Below are 23045 nucleotides of genomic sequence, written 5' to 3' on the forward strand. Positions count from 1 at the left end.
GCTGGCACCACCTCTCCATCCTTCCTCCCAACCCTCCTCATCATTAGGAATGCTCCAGGCAGATTGCATCCTATTCCCCACCTGTGTGCATAATGAACATGGGCTGGATCGTTAATACAACTGTGCAAAGCTCAAACAGCAGTAAATGTTCCTGGATCATTCCTAATGATGAGGAGCTGCTGCTTTCTGCTGAAGACACAGAAAACAGTGTGTGAGCTTTTCTCTCCGCCTCCTCTCCCTCCCTTCTGAGACAGCTGATGTAAACAAGTCACTTGCAGGCTGTATCTACAACATGTAGCTTCTTTGTAGTGCTGGGAGGGTTAAACTGGGCTGAAGTTTCAAGAGACCTGTTAAGACTTAAGGCACAAGTTATTGGAAATAATGGTCGATAAAATTGTAAATAAGGTTTATACAAATTCGGATCACAGCATTCAACCTTTTCCTATAATGGGAATATATTATTGTGTGAGCGCAGTTCAATCTGTACATTACCCTCTTGGATCTCTGCCACCAAAAGCATTGAGTAATTATACAACAAATCTTGTGTGTGTTCCCAGCCGCTCAGGTATGCTGGTAAGACGGATAACTGAGCCCATATGTGAGATAACACATAGAGGAGATCTGCAATGTTGTCCGACGCATACTGTACATTTACAAGTTGTCAAAAATGGTGCACTTTGTTCATCGGAGTCCTATAGGTAGAGCTACCATGTCTTAGTGAAGATTTCAATGGCTTTTCCCAAGTGCTGCTACTACTACTACAAGTGGGCTACTACTTGGTATATTAAGTTGCTAGAATAAAGTGGTGTAGAGACAGCATCCATCCGGTGAAAAAATATTTTTACTTTATTTTAAGCCATTGCATATAAAAATACCGACGTTTCGGCTCTAACACTCCTGAGCCTTTCTCAAGTATATGTTGCTAGAATTACATTTTTGTCACTATTTTGAGGAGGCAAAAATGTGTAGCCTGTAGACTACTTTGAGGCTGTACTATTCCTGACATTTATTTTTCTTCTGTGAAACCCTATTCAGGAGAGGAAAATTAAAGGAGAATGCCAGCATTTTTTTCCCTCAAATTAACTGGTTTCAGAACGTTGTTATATAGATTTGTGATTTACTTCTATTTAAAAATCTTAAGTCTTCCAATACGTATCAGCTGCTGTATGTCCTGCAGGAAGTGATGTATTCTTTCCATTCTGACACAGTGCGCTCTACTGCCACCTTTGTCTGTGTCCAGAGCAGGTGGGGTTTTCTAGGGTATTTGCTACTGCTCTGGACAGTTCCTATCACGGTCAGAGGTGGCAACAGAGAGCACTGTGTCAGACTGGAAAGAATATACCACTTCCTACAGGACATACAGCAGCTGATAAGTACTGGAAGACTTGAGATTTTTAAATAGAAGTAAATTACAAATCTACGTAGTGAACAGCGCCTGCTACTTTCTGTAGTGTGGGGGTGCTAGGTGTTGGTACCCTGCCAATCAGTGACTGACTGATCTATGCTCTGGATAGCTCATTAGTCTATTTTGTTGGGAAAAACCTCTATAAATCCATGATTTGTTCTGGCCTTATAGACTATGGGCCCTATTCCACCGGACGATTATCGTTCAGATTATCGTTAAATCGTTCGAATCTAAACGATAATCGTTCGGTTGAAATGCAGTTAACGATTAACGACCGAACGAGAAATCGTTGATCGCTTTATAAGACCTGGACCTATTTTTATCGTTGCTCGTTTGCAAATCGTTCGCATTGAATAAGACATCGTTCGGTCGTTCGCAATAGATACGAACGCAATAGCGAATAAATACGGAAGAAGAAACGATCGCAATTACGATCATAAGTAACGATTATCGTTCCATGGAAATGAGTGAACGTTTTAAGGTCTTTCGCAATAGCGGTCGTTTGAGATCGTTAATCGTTAACAATTATGCTAACGATAATCGTCCGGTGGAATAGGGCCCTAAGTGTAAGCCTTTATCATCTGTGTTGAAAGTTTCATTATTTCTTACAAATTCATGGCAGCACATTACTGATGAATCTAGGCTGAGTCTTGTACAATAATATCCTAAAATAAAAAGTGTATATTTTTTTAACCTGATTTCTCTTTGTCCCTCTACAGATGATGAAATTTGCCTGGGATAATTATAAGCGATATGCATGGGGATTAAATGAAGTCAAACCTCTGCAAAAACAAGGGCATTCAAGTAATTTATTTGGTAAGTAGATTCTTATTCTTATCGCAGCAGCAGTTGCTGAATGGGAGCACTGGTTACTGTAATGGCATTTCCGAGTTTACACAGGTTAAGGTACACACAAGTATAACACACAAGTCATGTTCAAAGGACTTACTTATGTATAAGGGTATGCCATTAATCTTTGATAAGTGCAGTTATTGCATCTGGGACCCAGACTAATTGGTAGAACATAGAATCTTAGACTCATCCAGCCTGTGTGCGGCTAGAAGTTTACATAAAACAGCTTAACAGGGATCTCCAGGAAAAATATTTTTTTATTTTAATTTAGCTGGTGTCAGAAAGTTATATAAATTAGTAATTTTCTTCCATTGAAAAAAAATCTCCAGTCTTCCAGTACTTATCAGCTGCTGTATGTGCTGCATGAAGTGGTGTATTCTTTCCAGTCTGACAGTGCTCTCTGCTGCCACCTCTGTCTGTGACAGGAACTGTGCAGAGCAGGAGAGGTTTCCTATGGGGATTTTCTACTGCTCTAAACAGTTCCTGTCATGGGCAGAGGTGGCAGCAGAGAGCATTTTTTCAAACTGGAAAGAGTACACCACTTCCTGCAGGACATACAGCAGCTGATAAGAATTGGACGATTTGAGATTTTGAAATAGAAGTGAATTACAAATCTGTATAATCCTTAAGAACGTTACCTTCATCCCCCAAATCCTTTGATGTATGGGAACATATCAGCAGTGTCTTCTTTCTCTTTAAAGTCAGCTGTGTATTCTGTATAATGGGATATACTATGTATATACATGCCGTGTAAGCCTCTTTAAGATTTCCTAGTCTCTGCAGATGTGTAGCCAGGCCTTTTCTGCTTCTAATATAGAACTTTCATCCATCAGTGTTGTGGAAAGCCATGTTACTTAGGCACTCACTGACTTGCACATTTCATTGACATAACGGGAAGTGATCACTGTTTGCAGATGTCTCTTCATGTTTGCTGTTCCTTTGCCCGGAGGTTCCTTACTTGGAACACAACTTCTTGTTTTCCTTAAAGGAGGAGTACATGTTGGCTTACCAGTTTGACACATTTCAAAGGCTTTTTACAATCTGCAAGAAAATCATTTTAAACTTTTCAACTTGCAGGTGCATATCCTATCAGACTAAAAGAAATCGTTAATGTATCACGTTTGCATTATTGATTCCTTTATTGCTTGCTCTGGATTCACAATAGATTCAAGGGCTCTTCATAGGTTTTTCTGAACCCGAGCGCTCAGTGTTTTATTACCGGTGGCTGAGGAAGTTGGATCTGGCCTAGGGAGCCCTGGAAAACATGGGTACAACTTATGGCCCTTTTGCGGTGTCCATGTTTTCCATGAAGCCTTAGGGCTGCATCCAGCTTCAGCCACTGTAAATCAAATGCAGAGCGTTCCAGCACCGTCACCAGTTAGGCTGTTTTTAAAGAGGCCATGGCAGTGTATTGTAGACAGGTCCATTTACTACTGGGACAGGCGATTCATGGATACAAGTTATTTTATTTAAGAAACCGCACATTTTTACTCCTTGACACATATGTATGTGATACACAGCTGGGTTAAAGGGGCTGTCAGTTACCCATAGAAACTAACAGGGAGAAATCCGCTGCGGATTCGGCCTGTGTGTTTGTACCCTTAGACTAGGTTTACATGGCGATTCACTCATATAAGTGATCAGAGACACTTGTAAGTAACATGAACGCAATCACTTGTATGAGTGATGAAGTGGTTCGTGGTCGCATGATTGGGACTTGCTATAGCATTAAGCATCCTAGATCACTGTCCCTTTTGCACCAGTCCTGCTGGTCAAAGTGCATGTGTATCTCTAGATAAGAGAGACGGAGAAGATGGGTAACATAGTAACATAGGAAACAAGGTCGAAAGAAGACAAGAGTCCATCAGGCTCAACCTAGGGAAACCCTACTGTGTTGATCCAGGGAAGGCAAAACCCCCCACGAGGCAGACGACAACCACCCCACCACAGGGAGAAAACTCCCCCCGACCCCAATGGCAACCAGAACAACCCCCGGACCAATGTATCACCGGAAATCTAATGCCCATAACTTGTAATATTATATTGTTCAAGAAAAGCATCCAGGCCTCCCTTGAACTTATTTAATGAATCGGCCATGACCACATCATGTGGCAGAGAGTTCCACAGTCTTACCACTCGTACAGTAAAGAACCCGCGTCGATACTGATGATAAAATCTTCTTTCCTCTAGACGTAGAGGATGCCCCCTTGTCATGGTTACAGACCTAGGAGTAAAAAAAAAACACTACAAAGATCTCTGTACTGTCCATTCATATATTTGTACATTGTGATCAGATCGCCCCTAAGACGTCTTTTTTCTAGCGTAAATAACCCCCAAGCTTGATAACCTGTCCTGGTACTGTAACCCACCCATTCCCTTAATGACCTTTGTTGCCCTCCTCTGCACCCGCTCCAGTTCAGCTGTGTCCTTCTTATATACCGGTGCCCAAAACTGTACACAGTATTCCATGTGTGGTCTGACTAGTGATTTATAAAGAGGCAAAACTATGTTCTCATCTTTAACATCTATACCTCTTTTTATGCATCCCATTATTTTATTAGCCTTGGCAGCTGCTGCCTGGCACTGATCACTAAAGTTGAGTTTACTGTCCACCAATACCCCCAGGTCCTTTTCGGAAGTAGTTTTACCCAGTGTTTTATTATTTAGCACAGAACTGTATTTATTATTTCTATGGCCCAAGTGCATAACCTTACATTTATCCACATTAAACTTCATTTGCCATTTCTCCGCCCAAGCCTCTAGCTTCTCCAAATCCCTCTGTAATATGATATTATCCTTCTCTGTACTGATTACTTTACCCAGTTTAGTATCATCTGCAAAAATGGAGATTCTGCTCTGTAGCCCCTCAACAAGATCATTAATAAAAAATATTAAAAAGTGGACCAAACACTGACCTATGTGGTACCCCACTAGTAACTAAAACCCAATCTGAATATGTTCCATCAATGACCACCCTCTGTTTTCTATCACACAACCAGTTACTTACCCATTTGCATACGTTTTCCCCGAGTCCCAGCATCCTCATTTTGTAGACCAACCTTTCATGCGGCACAGTATCAAATGCCTTTGAAAAGTCCAGATATACAACATCCACAGCCTCCCCAAGGTCCAGTCTATAACTTACCTCTTCATAGAAGCCGATCAGATTAGTCTGATAGGACCGATCCCTCATAAATCCATGCTGGTGCTGCGTCATAAGATTATTTTCATTAAGATACTCCAGTATAGCATCTCTTACAAACCCCTCAAATACTTTACCTACTCTAGATGTTAGACTTACGGGCCCGTAGTTTCCAGGATCACTCTTTGACCCCTTCTTGAATATTGGTACCACATTAGCTATGCGCCAGTCCTGTGGAACAATCCCTGACGTAATAGAATCTTTAAATATTAGGAATAACTGTCTGTCTAACACAGTATTTAATTCTTGCAAAACTCTAGTGGGGGGAGGGATGCAGTTAACTGAATGGGTAAGAAAGTGGAATGAACAAAAACAGTATTATTGCACTTGTGTGTATGTGCAGGATCTCCACAGTGCTTTTTCAGAGTTCTTGTTCGCTGTCCGTACAGAGAAGGGTGTTGCATATTTTATACTTATCTTGGTGAAATTTTCTGTGACCTTGTCAAGGACTTTTTTTTTTTTTTACTGTCCCACAAATGCTGAGATTGTCAAGTGTTTTCTTCTGCTCTTCAGACATTTCTTGCTAATTGTACAGGATGGTGCGTGCTACACATGTATGGTAATGATGGAGTAAATGTGTCCCTGTTCTGTAGCTGGCTTCCATTAATCATCGTCAGTATTGTCTGCACTCTCTAATCTTACTAAATAATTACTTTGGTGCCATTTATTCACCAAAAGTGACCAGATCCTATGGCATGGGGCGCGTAGTCAGGCTGCACCCTAGAGATGTGGCTTAGCATACAAAACATTGCTTGTTTTCCAAATAACTCGTGTGATCGAAACATAAACTATTCGTTCCACAACCCAAAAATAAGGTAATCAAAGGCTGCAACGGAGCTCCAGGCTGACCTTTCCCTCTGTCTTCCGGCTTTGCAAGCGCATAATTGACTCGTGTGCCTCAATGCTAGGGGTACAAAGCGGCCCCTTCTGGACGGGTCCATAATACTACCTCCAGCCAAAAGAGTGAGTGGCTGACAAATACTTGAGTCAATTGCTCCTGGCCCTGTTAAACACAACGCCACGTTTAACTGTATGCACTCCTGATTAGGAACGCATTCAGTAAGAGGGCCAGCACCAGGCAGCACGTGCTGTTGCTGGTCCAGGCTGGATAGCAGCGCATCAGGAATTCCTGAGTTTCCAGATGCGCATTTGGAGTTAACTGGAATTCTGGATGACCCCATAGGGTTTGATGGGGCATCCGTGCCGGAATTCCGGACAAATAATAGGACAACATGTCCTATCATTTCTGTGCCTCTCTTCTGCCTCGGACACCCTTCAGGAAAAAGTCTTGAACAAGGGTATCAATGCTCAATAGAACCTTTTGGCTCAGGATATATTTCTGGGTTACATTTTCCTGATGTGTTAAGGGACCTGACCCCTTTGTTCTGAGAGAAAAGCCAGCGCTCTGATTGCTCTGGCTTAACAGCAACATGCTTAAAATGTGCGAGCGGCGAATAAGCCCTTTAACAATTTGCCAGTCTGTTCTAATTCTTGACTGCTCACAGTGGTGTTTGCTCTGGATCTAGTCCTCACACCAGTGTGTTAAGCTTGTATCTTGTAGCTGTAGGAACACTGCCTGCAATGGATGCCTTCCAATAAACTAATGTTATTACTGCCGTCAAGAAAATCAGTGCGGAGTAATAATGTGGAACAAATGCTTGGAGCATTCTGTCAGAAATGTGATGGAATGCATTAAGAGACATAAAGAACTAATGAAACAAGAAAACTTTGTGCTCTCTACAAGGAAACCTGGGTCAGATTGGCATGCATTTCCTCCCTTTATAACTGGTAGTCTTGTTATCCTGGCTATAGGACAGCCATTGTTATCATTAGTGTATTGACATAAACAATATGTATCTTTGCTGATCCACTGCAAAGAGAGGTTATTAGCACATTCTGGGGACCTTTTTAAAGAGAATGTCATCAGAAAATGACTTACTGTTTTATAATGTTATACTTTTTTTTTTTTTTTTTTTTTAATTTTACTATCTCTATATTATAAAACTAAGCAGAGCCTTCCTGTTGTGTCAGTAGTAATGAGAGGAAGCTGCTGTAAAGTGATCTGTACAGAATTACAGCGTCAGGTGACACCAGTAGATAGCACCTCTATAAGATAATGGCAAGTTTCCTGTGCAGTGACCTCAGGACTGAGGGGACAGACTCTGTCTATTGTCGTCTACATCCATGCGTCTAGCTGTAAAGCAGTTCACTAAATGCTGTTAAAAACAACTCAGGAAAGATGGTAGCCCCCATAACAATGTACAAAAAGTAAAATTAAAAAATGTATCAGAAAATAGAAACAGATTAGAATAAAATAACCTCTTTTAGTATCTGCCTAAAATCTGATTTAAGTGATGCCTCCAGAAACTGCTTAGTCTCCCTTATTTTATGCAGCAAGACACCATGATACCATTTTTATGACCCAAAGTTAGAACACAAACCTTCACTTCATATAACATTTTAATTGACGGCAATATAACTTTCTGTTCATTGTGTAGTGGCCACTCTGGGTGCCTTGCGGAGGGGGACTTGCAGTAACCCAGAACAGCTATTACACCATGTATGGAGCGATCTGCCAAACAGCTGATGGCTTATCATGGGCATGGGTCATCAGAGTGAATTTGTCTGGTATTCCAACTCTATTATCAGTGCTACATTACCTTTATACAGCCTGTGAATAGATGTAGTGCAGGTTCTGGGTAAATAAAAAGTAAACCCTAAACTTGGACAACCCCTGCACCTGTGCAGAACTTACATCTCAGATTAGCACAGATGTAAAAAGTATACAAATGCATACCACAATATGTCTATGTTGAAGACATGTCACCCTTTATTAAAGCGGTACTCCGGCGACCCCATAAAAAATGGAATGCACAATAAGCATACAGTTGCACTCACTGATTCCCCCCCCCCCCCCCCCCCAAAAAAAAAAAAAAATAATTGTTGAACACCTTTCACACTTGTCTATGCTGCTTCTAGCCCCAGATTTAAACTTTTACAAATGATCCCAGTTTTACATCATGGCACCTGGCCGGGAAACTACTCCTCCCAGCATGCATTGCACCTCAAAATCAACTGGTTGGACTGGACTGGCTTCTGTCTTGTATCGTTTGCTTGATCTGCATCTGCTTTGCACAGTAAACACAGTATCAATTTATTCATCTACATAGATTAGAGAGAGAAAGATGAAACAAGTGTCTCTTCCCTTATACTAATCAGTAGAGGCTTTTTCCCCACCCAGGTGGCCAGGTGATCACTGTGTAATGTCAGTGGTGGGCGGGGTTACAGATAAGGTGTTTGCCTGGCAACAGAAGGTCAGATCATGTGACAACAGATCATGTGACCTCTGTCTCAGAAGGGAGGGGGAGGACAGAGGAGTGGACCAGGAAGTGAGGACGTTTAGCTGCTTCAGGATGTGCTGCAGGCAAACTGCCCAAGTATTGTATTGGCCCCCAAAACTTACACAAATCCCCAATATACACTTATTACGGGAAATACTTACAAAGTGCTTTTTTTCCTTGCACTTACTACTGCATCAATGCTTCACTTCTTGGATAAAATGGTGATGTCACGACCCGACTCCCAGAGCTGTGCTGGCTGTGGCTGCTGGGGAGGAAGATGGCAGAGGGATGCTCAGTGTCCCTCCAGTGCCCTGTGTCCCTCAGTGTCCCTCTGCCATCATCCTCTCCAGCAGCCACAACCCGCACAGCTCTGGGAGTCGGGTCGTGACATCATCATTTAATCCAGGAAGTGAAGCATTGATGCAGTAGTAATTGCAGGGACAAAAGCACTTTATAAGCATTTCCCGTAATGAGTGTATTGTTGATTTGTCTAACTTTTGGGGGGCAATACAATACTTTAATAAAACTTTTGTCGATTCAGCATTGCAGTCTTCCCCCACAGAACTATTCCCCCCCCTCCCCTTCAGAGCCGGTATCGGCTAAGGACTGTAAGTGCAGAGGATAAAGAATTGTTTGTATACACGAAGTATTAATTTTATATAAAATGCAGGGGTAGATGTGTTCTTTCAGCACCAACCTGTCAGGAATGGCTCTCATAGGAGCACACTGCTTTTAGGACTTGTGTAATGGCAAATAGAAAGTGCTGCTTATGAAAGCTTTATGGGTTTCTTCGGATTTCATCAACAGATATATTTTCAATTTTTTTCCTTTTTTTTTTTTTTCTTCTGTAGACTCATCCCCCCCTCAGGACTGTTTATTTGGCCGTTACATGAAATAGAACTACAAAGTAGATGACAAGGAATGAATTACAGCTGGGCACCTTTTTGCCTTTTTAATACAGTGGTTTTCTCTTTAAACATGGGCGATAAACTTCATTTGTCTGTAAAGACTTGTCCAGTCTTATTTAAATAAAATGTATCCAATATGTCAGTGCAGACATCTAGAGACTGACGTTATCTATCCCTGCTCATGCGGATGGATTAGTAATTCTCTGAGCTATATATTTAATAAAAGGCGGCAGCATTTGCGTTCCTCGGTGTGTGAACGGTTTGAGGTGTGTGTAAGAGGAGAGTGTGAGAGCGAGCTCTGGGATAGTGTTGTATGTCAGAAAAGCAGAGAGGAGCTGTCCATTAGTTATCTTAAAGGAAGTCAGGGCTCTGACTTTTTTGAAGAAAAAAAAAAAGCCAGGGAGGAAGTGGCTAAACATGGCAACATGCACTTACGTCCCCGGCTCCAGCTCTGGGCCCTCTGTCCTCCGCTATGATTCCCGTCCCCTGGTCGCTTCCTGGTCTTAGCGGGGATCCGGGTCGTGAAGCGTCAGGTCCGCTCAGCCAGTCAGTAGCCGTAGTGGGGTCTCGCCTCGGCTGCTTACTATAAGTGAAAATGTATGCTATAGCTATCGTCTGTAACTTAGACAACAAGATGTCAACAATGTGGGGGGGGGGGGGGGGGGAGAGCAGCATATCAGGAGGGTAATAGTGGTAAATAAATGATAGCAGAAATATTTACCCTCTGCTGCCACGGGTAATACAATGCCGCACGCTCATGTTTGGACACAGGCATGCTTGGGATTCGCTTATGTCTAGTTCTATTTTCTTACGAAGAATGTACAAATGACTACTAGAAGTTCAGGATCCAATAAATCTTTGGCATTTAGGGTTCACATGTATCTGAAAATCTTACCTAGTGGGCAATTTTAACATGGCCACTTAAAGTGTACCTGTCGTTATAACTTTCAAAATAAATAAATATATATAATTTTTTTTTTTTTTCTTTCATCATGCTTTAAAGCTATACTGGCCTGAAATCTAGGTCCCAACTCCTGAAGGCAGCTTAGTCTTGAGCCAGTACAGAGTGTCACAGCTCAATGTGTCCGTCAATCAAGACCCCCAGGTCATCTGCACAGAGGAGGCAAACATGGGACTTCCTTTACACTTTTTTTTTCCCCCAAAGAGTTTAAAAACAGGATGTGCTGTGTTTTCCATGAGAACAAAAAAAAAGAAAAAAAATTAAATTGCAGTATGTCACATCTACTTTTTGATTTAGATTTTTAAAGTTCTATCGGTGACGCTTTAAATTTAAAGCCAACTTCCTACAAGTACTATATAAGTACTGCATAGTTCAGGAATTGAAACATTTCACCTAATGCATGGTCCTCTGGTCTTATTGTATATATCTCCGGGGAAGGATCAGGGCATGGTTAACGCCTGTGGGAATTCTAGGTTTTCAAGGTTAAGTGCACACTTAAATATTGAAGAAAAATGTTGGATAATTCTAATCTGTACATCCGGACACTTGTTACTGTAATTGATTATTAGAGGAAGTCATAGGAATATGCTCTCTATTTAATTCCATTAGTCCACAGCCAAGGGCACTTACATTGGCAATCAATATGGAGTCTGAATGTGTTAAATGCTTCTATGTACATATAACAGTTCAGGAAGGCACATTATTATATAGATATACATAAATATTGCATAGAATCTATATAGAAATGTCTTAATTATTACTTGTGTATAAGAATTAGGTTTCTGCTAGAAAAGGATTGATTGCATTTTAGATAGAGATGCTGCTTTGCCCTGACTGATGGGTGGGTGGGGGGAGTTCACATCATGACAAACAGGCCATTTTACCCCTGGAGAATTATCTATGACCGCATGCTGGATCATGTGTCATATACTGTAATTTTATAATATCTGTGTGTCTTTTTTGCTGTCTCATCATTAGTGGAAAATGTTTTGCACTTTATGCACTTGTGCAGATTTATGTATAGTGTTATACTTACAGTCATCCTTGTCACTTGTATTGCTTTATATACATTTTTGTTGGCACATTGTACCTTGTGATATCTACACTGTTATACACATGGTAGTCTGCCCAGGAGATGTCAGGAACTGAAGTTTTGCAGGTGCCAGCACCTTGGCAACGCCGTGTGATGTGCGCTGACCTGCCTCCAGGCCGGGTCACGTTTCTTGGTGCCATGCTCTGTCGCTGATCATGTGACCATGGGTGCGGAGGCGTCTACACACTGGAGCCTCCATTAGGAAACATACATAAGGGCTCAGCAGCATGAGATGCATGGACCTCCTAGAAAAGCAGATGAGAAACACTTGTTGTCGAGGAGCTTGCATACATTGTACGCCAGGTACGATTACAGTTACATTCTGATTTTCCTCTTGGCTATTTTTTTTTTTACCTCTGCATAGACAGTCATCTGTGACATAATTGCGAGTCCTTACTAGGATTCTTTTGCGTCATGCATCACAGCCCCATAACATGTACCGTCGTGTGAGCAGGGCCATTGAAGTGTAGGGATCTGTAGGGCAGTCTACAATTGCGGGTCCAAAACCACAAGATGTGTTACAGACATGTGAATGAGGCCTAAGGGTGACATTACAAAGTACTAATTGTAACAACATTTTCACAATAAAACACTAAGATTTTGTGGTTTCGTTTTTTAACTGCCACTGTAGTAGTATTTCCTGATTTCTGTGCAATGTATTGGCAGCAACCTTAGCTGTTGTCCTCCGTACAGTTGTTATAGTGTGTGTGCATACAGCCTGTGTATTGAGGTCCTATTACACAGAATGATTATTGGCCGATAATCGTCCTGTGTAATGGAACACAACGATCAGCCGTCAGTCGGCTGATCATTGTAGTTTATTTTTCAACATGTTGAAAGACAAACGACTCATATAGCAGCAATCTGCTGCCGTTGCTCCATGGAATAGGAGTGGCAACAGCAGACTGCTGCTATATGCTATGGGCTGCCCAAAAGATCTAGTGATCACACGAGCACCCCTGCCCCCCCCTCTCACCTGCTCTTTACTGCCGCGTATGTTAATCGCGGAATCGAGTGGGGAACAAGGAGCAAACTAGCCCTGACCGCGCTCGATTGCTCCTCACAGTTGCCCTGTGTAATAGGGGCTTTAGTCATTCCTGATTTTATTGGGATTCAATAAAGTAATACATATTTCAGGTTGAAGTTGTGCTATTTATAAGTTTTTTCAGTTCTGGCAGAAAAGGTCAGATATCCAAAGGCCATAAAGAGCAATGCTGTTAATAATTAGAGATGAGCAAACCTCGAGCATGCTCGAGTCCATCCGAACCCGATCATGCGGCATTTGATTAGTGGCGGCTGCTGAACTTGGATAAAGCTCTAAGGTTGTCTGGAAAACATGGATACAGCCAATGACTATATCCATGTTTTCCACATAGCCTTAGGGCTTTATCCAACTTCAGCAGCCCCCGCTAATCAAATGCCGAACGATGGGGTTCGGATGGACTTGAGCATGCTCCAGGTTCGCTCATCTCTATTATTATACCAACTTGATTAAACCATATCTCTCATTGACCTAGGAAAACAGACGTATAGCTTATCTCTTTCTCTTGCCACGTCGGTTTAACTGTACAACAACCTTGAGTTCTTATTAGAGGTGAGCACAACTTCAGCGTTCTGGTGTTCAATGATTGGGCGATTGAATAATAGGCCATAGGCTGTGTCCATGCTGGAGTTGCGCTCCTCTCTAGTTCTAGAGAGGAGTTTTAGTTTTTGTTTTAAGTTACATTTTTATGTGTCTATTTCTGTGTGCAGGTAATATCCAAGGAGCAACAATTGTAGATTCTCTTGATACTTTGTTCATCATGGGAATGAAGGACGAGTTTAAAGATGCGAAAGAATGGGTGGAGAAGAACCTGGATTTCAATGTGGTGAGTTTAATTGCAAGTTTTCTCTTTTTTTTCATGTCTATTTTAGTCATTTTAGCACCAACCAGTAAAGTATTTTAGGATCAGCACAATAAAATGTATGAAAAGCAACCTGGTTGTCCTAAAGGGGTAGATCAGCAAAATAATAAATCTTTCAAATCAACTGGTGCCAGAGATTTGTAATTTACTACTTTTAAAAAGTAATGGCTCATCAGTCACTGATTGGTCTTGCGCCCTCACCGATCAGCTGTCCAGTACCCGTACTGAACGGCACAAGCCAAAAAGACAGAAATGGCTGCACATCGCACCCATGGCTGACACGAAAGCTTATTCAGCTACATTTAAAACCAACATCAGAAGTTAGTATATAATTTGGCCAAACCATATTGCCTCATGTACCACGTGCAGGTCTTCTGATACACTAACCAAAAAACATCACTGTGCCGGTCAGCGACCACAATCCCTGCAAAGCGTGCGCAAGCAGAGAAGGGGGGCCACGGAATGGCCCTGCAACCCCATTGTCACAGGACCAGACCCTAAAGGGCCCCCCCAGCCCCCGCAGGCGCCACCGGCGGAAAAAGTGGACGCCAAGCAACACAAGTGTGAACAAGCTCTTACCTCTCTCCATTCCTCTGCAGGTAGAATGGGAGAATACTAGAACGGCAGCTCAACTCCCATTCACTTGAGCTGCAGTTGCTTGTTACCACCACTATACAGTGAATGGTGGCAGCTGCTGCTGACATGCTTGGGAATGCTTGGTGATGACTGATGAGCTTTCCTATGTTATAGTTTTTGTGTGATTTCCACAAAACCTCTTAAAGGTTATTCCACTCAAACCACTTTTTATATGTTGCTGCCTTTGATGAGACTAACAATTCCTTCCATACTTGTTATCTATTCAGTCTCCTCTCAGTTCTGAGCTGCTGGTTTCTGCTGAAGACCCAAAAAATCTGTGTGAGCCTTTCTCTCTGTCTCCGTCTCCCCCTCAATTCCGAGTTAGCTGTGAGGGTAATTTAAGGTCAAGTTGCTATTGAGCTTGTCGTGATTTTTCCTCCCGGTATTAGAGCTGCTACAAAGTTTCAGATAGGAAGTTGTCTACATCAGCTGTCTGGAGGGAGGAGGAGGATTGTTGTGCCAGTACCATCATGTACATGCAACATCTTTGTGAAGTTGGCGCATGTCATGTAGAAATCTGTTTACCTAGTCTGCCCCATCTCTCCCTGTGTCTGATGGATTGTCAATGTGTTTGCTAAGACCGCTGAACGATTAGTACACATTTGATCGATTGCTCAGGATAAGTTGCCTGCACTTTGACTTATATATTGACTCTTGGCTAGCTTATATTAGGCCAGAACTCCACGTGCCCTCAGTAAGCAGAGTAATATGGATTCATTTAGTCCTCAGTCATTGGTGACTTTTTTTCCATGATTCTAATGTTTTTTGTCATTGTTTAATACCTCCAAGCGGCTTTGTAAATCAACCGCGAAATCTCTGCTGGTGTGAAAATGATTCAGCATTTTACTTGGGGAAAAGTATTTTTCAGACCGCAAGCAGTAGCTTTTCCATCACTGTAGTGTACTTTGGAAATCCTCAATGTTTAATTAGAATATATGGAAAAATTCCATCATCCTAGCACTTCCAATAGAAGACAGGTGCCCAGTAATATAAAGGCTGAGCTGCATCATGCAGTTACTTAGACTGGATTCACTTACATCAGTGCAGAGATACAGGAAAATAACCTCCATCTCTCTGCTAAAGTAATCCTCTGACACCCAAAGGGATAATCTTGAAGTCAGTTTATTAAAGGTTAAGTGTGATATAGGAAAAAAGATGGACTTCCTGGGTTTAATTCCCTTCCTTAGAAGGGAATGTCTGTACATCACAATATATTGCATATAGGGGTATGTGTAAGGCAGTAAATTGTGCCAAAGGCAAAGCACAGCAGGGTGGTGCTTCTTAAAGGGGTTTCCTGAGCATTTTATATCTATGCCTTCATCCACATTGTAGATAATCAGTGTCTGATCATGGGAAGCCCACACCCCAAGGAATAGATGGAAGCTGTATTTTCAGAAACGTCCCTCATGACAGCACCACCTGGAGATTGATTCCCATAGGTCCTAATAGGAACAGGAAGCACAAGAGGTTAAAAAGGACCCCACCCCTCTTCACCCAGGACACAAGCCTTCAGAGGTTTTACCTCCTCCTGGTCCTGGGGCTGGCGGCGGCTGAATTCTCCTCTCCTCTTTGGGGACCCACACTGGAATAAATGGAAGCAAAAGCCTGTATGCATTGTGTAGTGGCGCTGTTTACATGAGCAATCTCGGAAGGAGAGGGAGTTCAGAGCGGAGATGGAGTGAACAGCTCACACACCGTTTTCTGTGTCTTCAGCAGAAAGTAGCAGCTCAGAACTGGGGGATGAAGACTGAAAAGATAACAAATCTGGAACAAATTGTTAGTCTCCAGGAGGGTAGATGATTTACCTTGTGTTTTACCTGAGCAGAATACCACTTTCATCGTATTGAAGCTACACTTGTGTAACTTGGTGCCAACACGACACAATGAACCTTGCCGATCAGACACTGATTTCCTTTCCTTATGCTGCGTTTACACCGAACGATTATCGTGCGAATTTGCATGATAACGATCGAATTCCACGATAATCATACCTGTAAACGCAGCGAACGATCAAGCGGGAAGCGAGAAATTGTTCATTTTGATCTTACAACATGTTCTAAAATCGTCGTTCGCAAAAAATTCTCAGAGTTCCGTGTAAACAATCGTTCAACGATTTAACCAATGTGCGAGATAGGCTTAAGCGATCGCAAAACTATTTTTCCGTACGATATATCGTTCCGTCTAAATGCTAAACCTTATAAAAAAATAAAAAAAATTGTTACTTTGAAATCGTTAATCGTACGATCGGGCGAATTATCGTTCCGTGTAAATGCAGCATTAGGATTGGCCATCAATGTAAAATGCCTGAAAACCTTTAATAAATTTGGTGAGTTTTGGTAGTCCAGTCTCTAACAATTGTCCTTGCTAGCTGGATTAATGTCCCACTGGCCATAATAAGTCATTACACGCTCTGACATCTGATATATTTATACATTATATACTCTGGCACGGCCTGAACAATGTCAAATAAAATACATTTTTTGTGTAAAGTAACATTTAGTTATATTTCAGTTTCAACTTCTAAAAGTGACACGCCTGTCTCCTTCCAGTGCTTTTCCAAAGCCAAGGGCTTGATTTAGATCCCTTGTTGTTCGTTTTGGTTACATTTCCATATCCCCTAAAGACTAGGTGAGCAAAGTACGAGAAGTCTTTGAAGCAGTTCCAAAGGGATTGTAGTTGTGCTCGTGGCACCACAGTAGCTTAAAGTAAAGAGCTTAGAATTCACTTTGGGCTTAATAAACACTGTTTCAATATATCAAGTGTTTCCAAATCAAAAAGTTGTAATGCTAATTTAAGTTTTTCTTCCTAAAGACAGTTTTACTCTTCTTTTTAAATTTGATTAAACTTTTCATAGGGATATACACCTGTTTCTAATTTACACATTTTAATGAATCTGGGCCATCATATATAATTAGACATCCAAGGTACTCTGTGACTGGTATAGTCCCATTATCTGTGGTGAACCCCGATGGAGTAGGAATCTCTGGGTGGATGGTGGTGGTGTTTTCCTGGCACTACTGTACAGCAGATACCCTGCCGTCTATAGCAATTTAAGGGGGGAGGGGTCAAAAGGCATTTTACCACATTCTTTAAAAGTGGTCAGTCTGAGGTGGTGTGGGTGACGGGTGCTTTACTTCCCTGAGGTGTCACTGTTGTAGTCTCTATTGGGCTAAAGGGGTACTCCAGCAGTGGGAAAACATTTTCAATTCAAGGGGTTATCCGGTTAGGTAAAATATATGCTGAATCATCCCCCCACCTGGAGACTTACAATTCATTTCATACATGTCATCTATTCAGTCTCCTTCCATCACTAGTTTCTGCTGAAGACATAGAAATATCTCTCATACCTGTTCAGTCTGATACTTCTCTAAACCCCTTCATTCCCCTCCCTCCAGACAGTTGATGTAAACAAATCCTTATTTACGACTTTGTAGCTTCTTTGTAATGCCAGAGGGTTAATCGCAGTGAGTTCATCAGCAACTTGACCTCAGATTAACCCTCTCAGCATTAGAAAAAAAGCTACAGTGTTGTAAATAAGGACTTGTTTACATAAGCTGTCTGGAGGAAGGGGGGTGGGCGGTGTTGAGATCAGTGTCAGACTAAACAGATCAGAGAGAAATTTCTTTGTCTTCAGCAGAAATAAGTAGCTCTAAAGTGATGGAAGGAGGCTGAATAGATAATGTCATGGAATGAATTTTTAGTCTCCAGGAGAGGGGATGATTCAGCATATATTTTACCTAACCAGGTAACCCCTTTTAAAGAGGATGTACCAACAGGTACGTCCTCTTTAACCTGACACAGGGATAGAACGGCGCTGTCACAGGGAAGCCGGTGCCGTGCTCTGTTTTTTGAACCGCGGCCCGGTTCCCCTGCAGGGTGCCGTTCTTTCCACGGTTACCGGCCGGTGCTCAAGCACTGGAGGTAGGCCGGCCCGCTCCCAGTGGGAGGGAATTCCCTCCCCTGTAGGATGCGGCTCCGTTAGAATAAAAGGAGCCGCGTCATAGAGGGGATGGAATTCCCTCCCATTGAGGGCAAGTCGGCCGACCTCCAGTGCTTCAGGACCGGCCAGTAACTGCGGAAAGAACGGCGCCTTTACATGGGAACCAGGCTGCTGTTCGAAAAGCGGACCGCGGCAACGGCTTCCCCGTGACTGCGCCTTTCTATCCCTGTGCCAGGTTAAAGAGCATGTACCTGGTGGTACATCATCTTTAAGCTGAACCCACGGATCGAACGGCGCAGTCACGGGGAAGCTGGTGCCGCGGACCGTTTTTCGAAACGCGGTCTGGTTCCCATCCACGGCGCCATTCTATGCACTGGAACCGGCCGGTGCTCAAGCACTGAAGGCCGGCCGAGCCGCCCCCAATGGGAGGGAATTCTCTCCCCTGTATGACGCCTCCCCATTCATTCTAACGGAGCCGCGTCATACAGGGGAGGGAATTCCCTCCCACTGGGGGCAGGGCGGCCTACCTCCAGTGCTTGAGCACCGGCCGGTAACCGTGGAAAGAACGGCGCCCTACAGGGGAACCGGGCTGCGGTTCGAAAAACTGACCACGGCGCCGTTCGATCAGTGGGTTCAACTTAAAGAGGATGTACCTGGTGGTACATACTCTTTAAGGTGTGCTGCAGGAAGTCGTTTACTGTTTCCATTCTGACACAGTGCTCTCTGCTGCCGCCTCTGTCCATGACAAGAACTGTGCAGAGCAGTAACACATCCCCATAGAAAATCTCTCCTGCTTTGGACAGTTCCTGTCAAGGACAAAAGGGGCAGCAGTGATTTGCAAACTATTTTTATCTGCTGCAATACCCCTTTAAGCGGCACAGCAAGGGATGACTAATCAGCATCAGAATGGGTAATGAAGTGGTATCCCGCAGATGATTTGGGTTTTGTTTTTGTTTTTTTTCCAATTTAGCCATTTTTGAAGAAAGAAGTAAAATGCCAGAAAACCCCTTTAAGCACTTTGAAAACACAGCTGTTTTGAGATTACAACCAGGTTATTTCTGAAGGGTTGATTCTTTCCTGTGAAAAACCTACTTTTATGCTGCTTTGACTAAGGACCCTGAATAGCAGCTCATTTATATTGTCCCAAGTGTTAGTTACTGAACTGGCCACCCTTTTAGTTTTACATTTCCTTCTATACTATCACTGTTTGTGGTTTTTTTTTTTTCTTTTGGACACCCTGCATCATTCTCCAAGCCTGACAGTCTTCTGTTTCTTCATTCATCTTTTAATCTTGTTTTACATTGTAACTTTCTTCTTATTTAAATATAATACGGTGTAAATTGATATGTGCATATTTTAATTACAACACATTAATATTTCATGTCTTTATAATTCAAAGTATATTTTCATTATCTGCACCGTGCAGTTATACCAAAATCAAACTTTTAGTCTTTACTTAGGTAATTGTATTTCAGCTTTTTCTTATTCCACTGCAAGATTTAAGTGATAGTTAATTGCATAGTTATCTTTCAGACGTACATGCCCATTTTAAGGCTACAAAAATGTGCCAAAGCTTTGTATTCCATTTGTTAATCTTCAATAGATTTCAATTACCCTGTATTTTAGATTATTTTTCCAATTTGTCTCTCGTTTTAAGAAGTAGAGGATTATAGCAAATTAAAATTGTTGGTTATCCTTTATTATTCATGTTAAGACTTTTTGTATTCTGGTGCTTTAACACTGAATATGATGTATCATGCATATATGGTACTTACCCTTTCCTGCAAGTCCCGCTCCTGGACCCCCGTGCGCTCCTGAGGCCGTGCACGCGCTAAGCAGAGATGAGTCCGATGCCCATAGAGAATGACTGCTCCAGTGCTCACCTTTTGGACCAGATATCTCCGTCCAGGGACCGGGTCCAAGTGTGGGACTTGCAGGAAAGGGGAGGTATCCGGGGCTCCACCGAGGGGTCGGATGGGCGCAGCATTGTCCTCCCGGGTGGCAGGTCCTCTTTAAAGGCACTCTGACTCCAAAACACCCGCTAACCTTTAAACGTAAATATAAAATATTTTGGCAATTTAATTTAAGTTAGCTTAGGCCATGATAAGAATTTTTGCAATATACATTAATAAGCTAAATTGAAGTTTGTTTTTTAAAAACATGTAGATGAATGTCCCCTCAACCCTGTGTTCGCCTCTGCATTACTCCCCGCCCCCCTGGAAATCTATACTGTGGCTGAGCTGTGTACGGATTCTCAGGCAGCAACAGAGCGGCATGTTCTGAGCCCTGCAGCCTGGGCACCTCTTCTCTCCGGTCCCCTGCCCAGCACCCTCCATCTATCCCACAGCCTGGCACTCATCCCATCCGGTCCCCCGCTACCATCAATTGTATATAGTAGAACAAATATATGAATATAGTAGTAAATTTCAATTGTATATAGTAGAATAAGTGCTTGTCACTGGGAAAACATTTTAGTGTAATCTCAGCAAGTGAAAAACAGGTTTGTATCCATACAAATGTAATGGGCTGTGTATGCTGGATGTTTCTGCCTCTAAGTGTTATCCGTTTTCTATGATCATCCAGTGTTCTATCCCTGACATGTGTTTTGTAACACGCTGTGTTTCTCCTTCCTTTAGAATGCTGAAGTGTCAGTCTTTGAAGTAAACATTCGTTTTGTCGGTGGCCTTTTGTCTGCGTATTACCTTTCTGGAGAAGAGGTAAAGATTTTCTGTTCACTGCACTTTTCCAATTAGATAAGATTTTCCTAGGAGAAGGTGTCACTTCATATGTAGGAGTGATATGTTGATCTTCAGCTAAATTTAAAGGGAACCTGTCACATTGTACATACAGTCTTATCTGTGGATAGCATGTTATAGAGCAGGAGAAACTAAGCAGATTAGTAGATAGTTTTGTGGGAAAGATTCAGTATAACTGGTATTTTTATTCAAATTCCTGCTCTTCTGTGCTTAGGAGTCCAGTGTGATCTCCTACAGTCTCCCCTGTACACAGCGACATACTATGCTTAGGAGTCCAGTGGTTAGGTCCTGGCAGTTATCTATGTAAGAGCAAAGATTTTAAAGTGATATTGTCACTCTTAGGGCCCTATTACACCAACATATTATCTGACAGATTATTTTTTTTTTTTAACCAAAGTCCGGAAAGGGTTTTAAATGAGGAGAAATCTCAGTCTTACCTTTATTACCTGTTCTCTGTTTATAGTCCATTCCGGGCTTTGGCACAAAAAAATCTGGTCTAATAGGACCCTTACACTTTTCGGTTCTCTGCACCATCCTCAAGCTTAGATGCAGCACATTCAATATATATATATATCTGTGTAAAACTAGTCTTTATATTCCTTTTGCTGTACAATTGCTGCTTTTTATCAGTGGACAGTGTCACCTAGGCAGGGCTTCACGGCCACTGGGCCCTCTCCACAGTAGGTACATATAATACGAGGTGTGACTATGCAGAATGCTGCCTTGTAAACAATGCCACAAGCAGAGGAGCAGGTAGTGAATACAGCAGTTTTTGCAGTTATTATTTTTGTTAATTTGGGTAAATCCAACCTCAGGTTCATAACGTGCAACAGATTCCATTATTTTTGTTCATTCATATTCTAGTTTTTGAATTTGATATTTTTGTATTTATTTTATAGTTTTTTTTTGTATTCTGTGTATAATAAACCAACAAATAAAATGATCTACTGCCATGAGTGTTACTAGCATGTAATAATGTGTAATTAAAGGGAACCTGTTACCCTGGGGGAGAGCAGGCCGAACCCACCCCACCCCTTGATAGAGCCCCCAATACTTACCTTTTCCTGCCAGTCCTCCTACTGGCACAGGGAAATCACCACCGCTCCTCTGCAGGCTCATTGTGCAGATAAGCAGAGAGGAGTCCAATGTCCATAGGAGATCACTTCTTCAATGTTTTTCTATGGGCATTGGACTCATCTCTTCTCATATGCATAATGAGCGGGCAGAGGAGCAGTGGCGATTTCTTGTCAACGGTAGCGGGACTGGTGGGAGGGGGTAAGTATTGGGGGCGTTCTATCCAGGGGTGGGGTGGGTTCGGACCACTTTCCCAGGGTGACAAGTTCCCTTTAAATAAGAGAAAATGGGCATAAAGAGTCATTGATGAATATACCAACACACAGCAATGCAGAGCTCTAATACCAAGCTTTTCCCTTTATCACAATTAAACATTTCTCCAGTTGCATTCATACTGTCCACCCACAATTGTTCCGGTGTGTAATAATCTTCCCGTATGATGCTGTTCACCTCTGACAATGATCTTTTGTATGTGCCATATTACATAAGGCTGCTTAAATTATATTAGCTTTGATAAGCATTGCTAAAATCAGTCATAGAGAAATGTCAGGGACACATCCGCCACTCGATGTCATCCATGTGGATTCTGTCTATTAAAGCTGCATAACCTTTTGTATATGACACTTACTGGGAAAGCAACATCCAGTATTGTTCGTGCAAATTCTCTTTCTGCCATTTATTATCCTTCATGTGACAGCTAGGAGTCTAACATCTTATTACAGCAAGATTCTTATTTTTTTTAATCCTTATGTCTATGGTCTTTACTGCTCAAGTGTCTACAGCAAAATGTCACCATCCTTTACCTATTTCTGTGCTCTAGAATAGATTAAAGGGGTTATCCAGAGCTACAAAAACATTTTTCCTCCTACTTTTGTCTCCAGTTCAGGTGCGGTTTGCAATTAAGCTCCATTTACTTCAATGGAACTGAGTTTCAAAACCCCACCCAAACTGGAGACAACAGTAGGGGGAAAGT

At 42.2% G+C, this 23045-nt stretch overlaps 1 protein-coding gene across 1 annotated transcript in view; it reads left to right on the forward strand.

The window, feature by feature from the left end:
- MAN1A1 (mannosidase alpha class 1A member 1) overlaps positions 1-23045 on the forward strand; it is a 146961-nt gene that overhangs the window by 43121 nt on the left and 80795 nt on the right. The window contains exons 2-4 of the mRNA XM_069974899.1: positions 2125-2221; positions 13515-13630; positions 20879-20959. Coding sequence (XP_069831000.1) covers positions 2125-2221; positions 13515-13630; positions 20879-20959 — 294 coding nt within the window. The remainder of the gene's footprint in view (positions 1-2124; positions 2222-13514; positions 13631-20878; positions 20960-23045) is intronic.

This window comes from Dendropsophus ebraccatus, chromosome 6 (genome assembly GCF_027789765.1).
Source record: "Dendropsophus ebraccatus isolate aDenEbr1 chromosome 6, aDenEbr1.pat, whole genome shotgun sequence".
NCBI classification, from domain to species: Eukaryota; Metazoa; Chordata; class Amphibia; order Anura; family Hylidae; genus Dendropsophus; species Dendropsophus ebraccatus.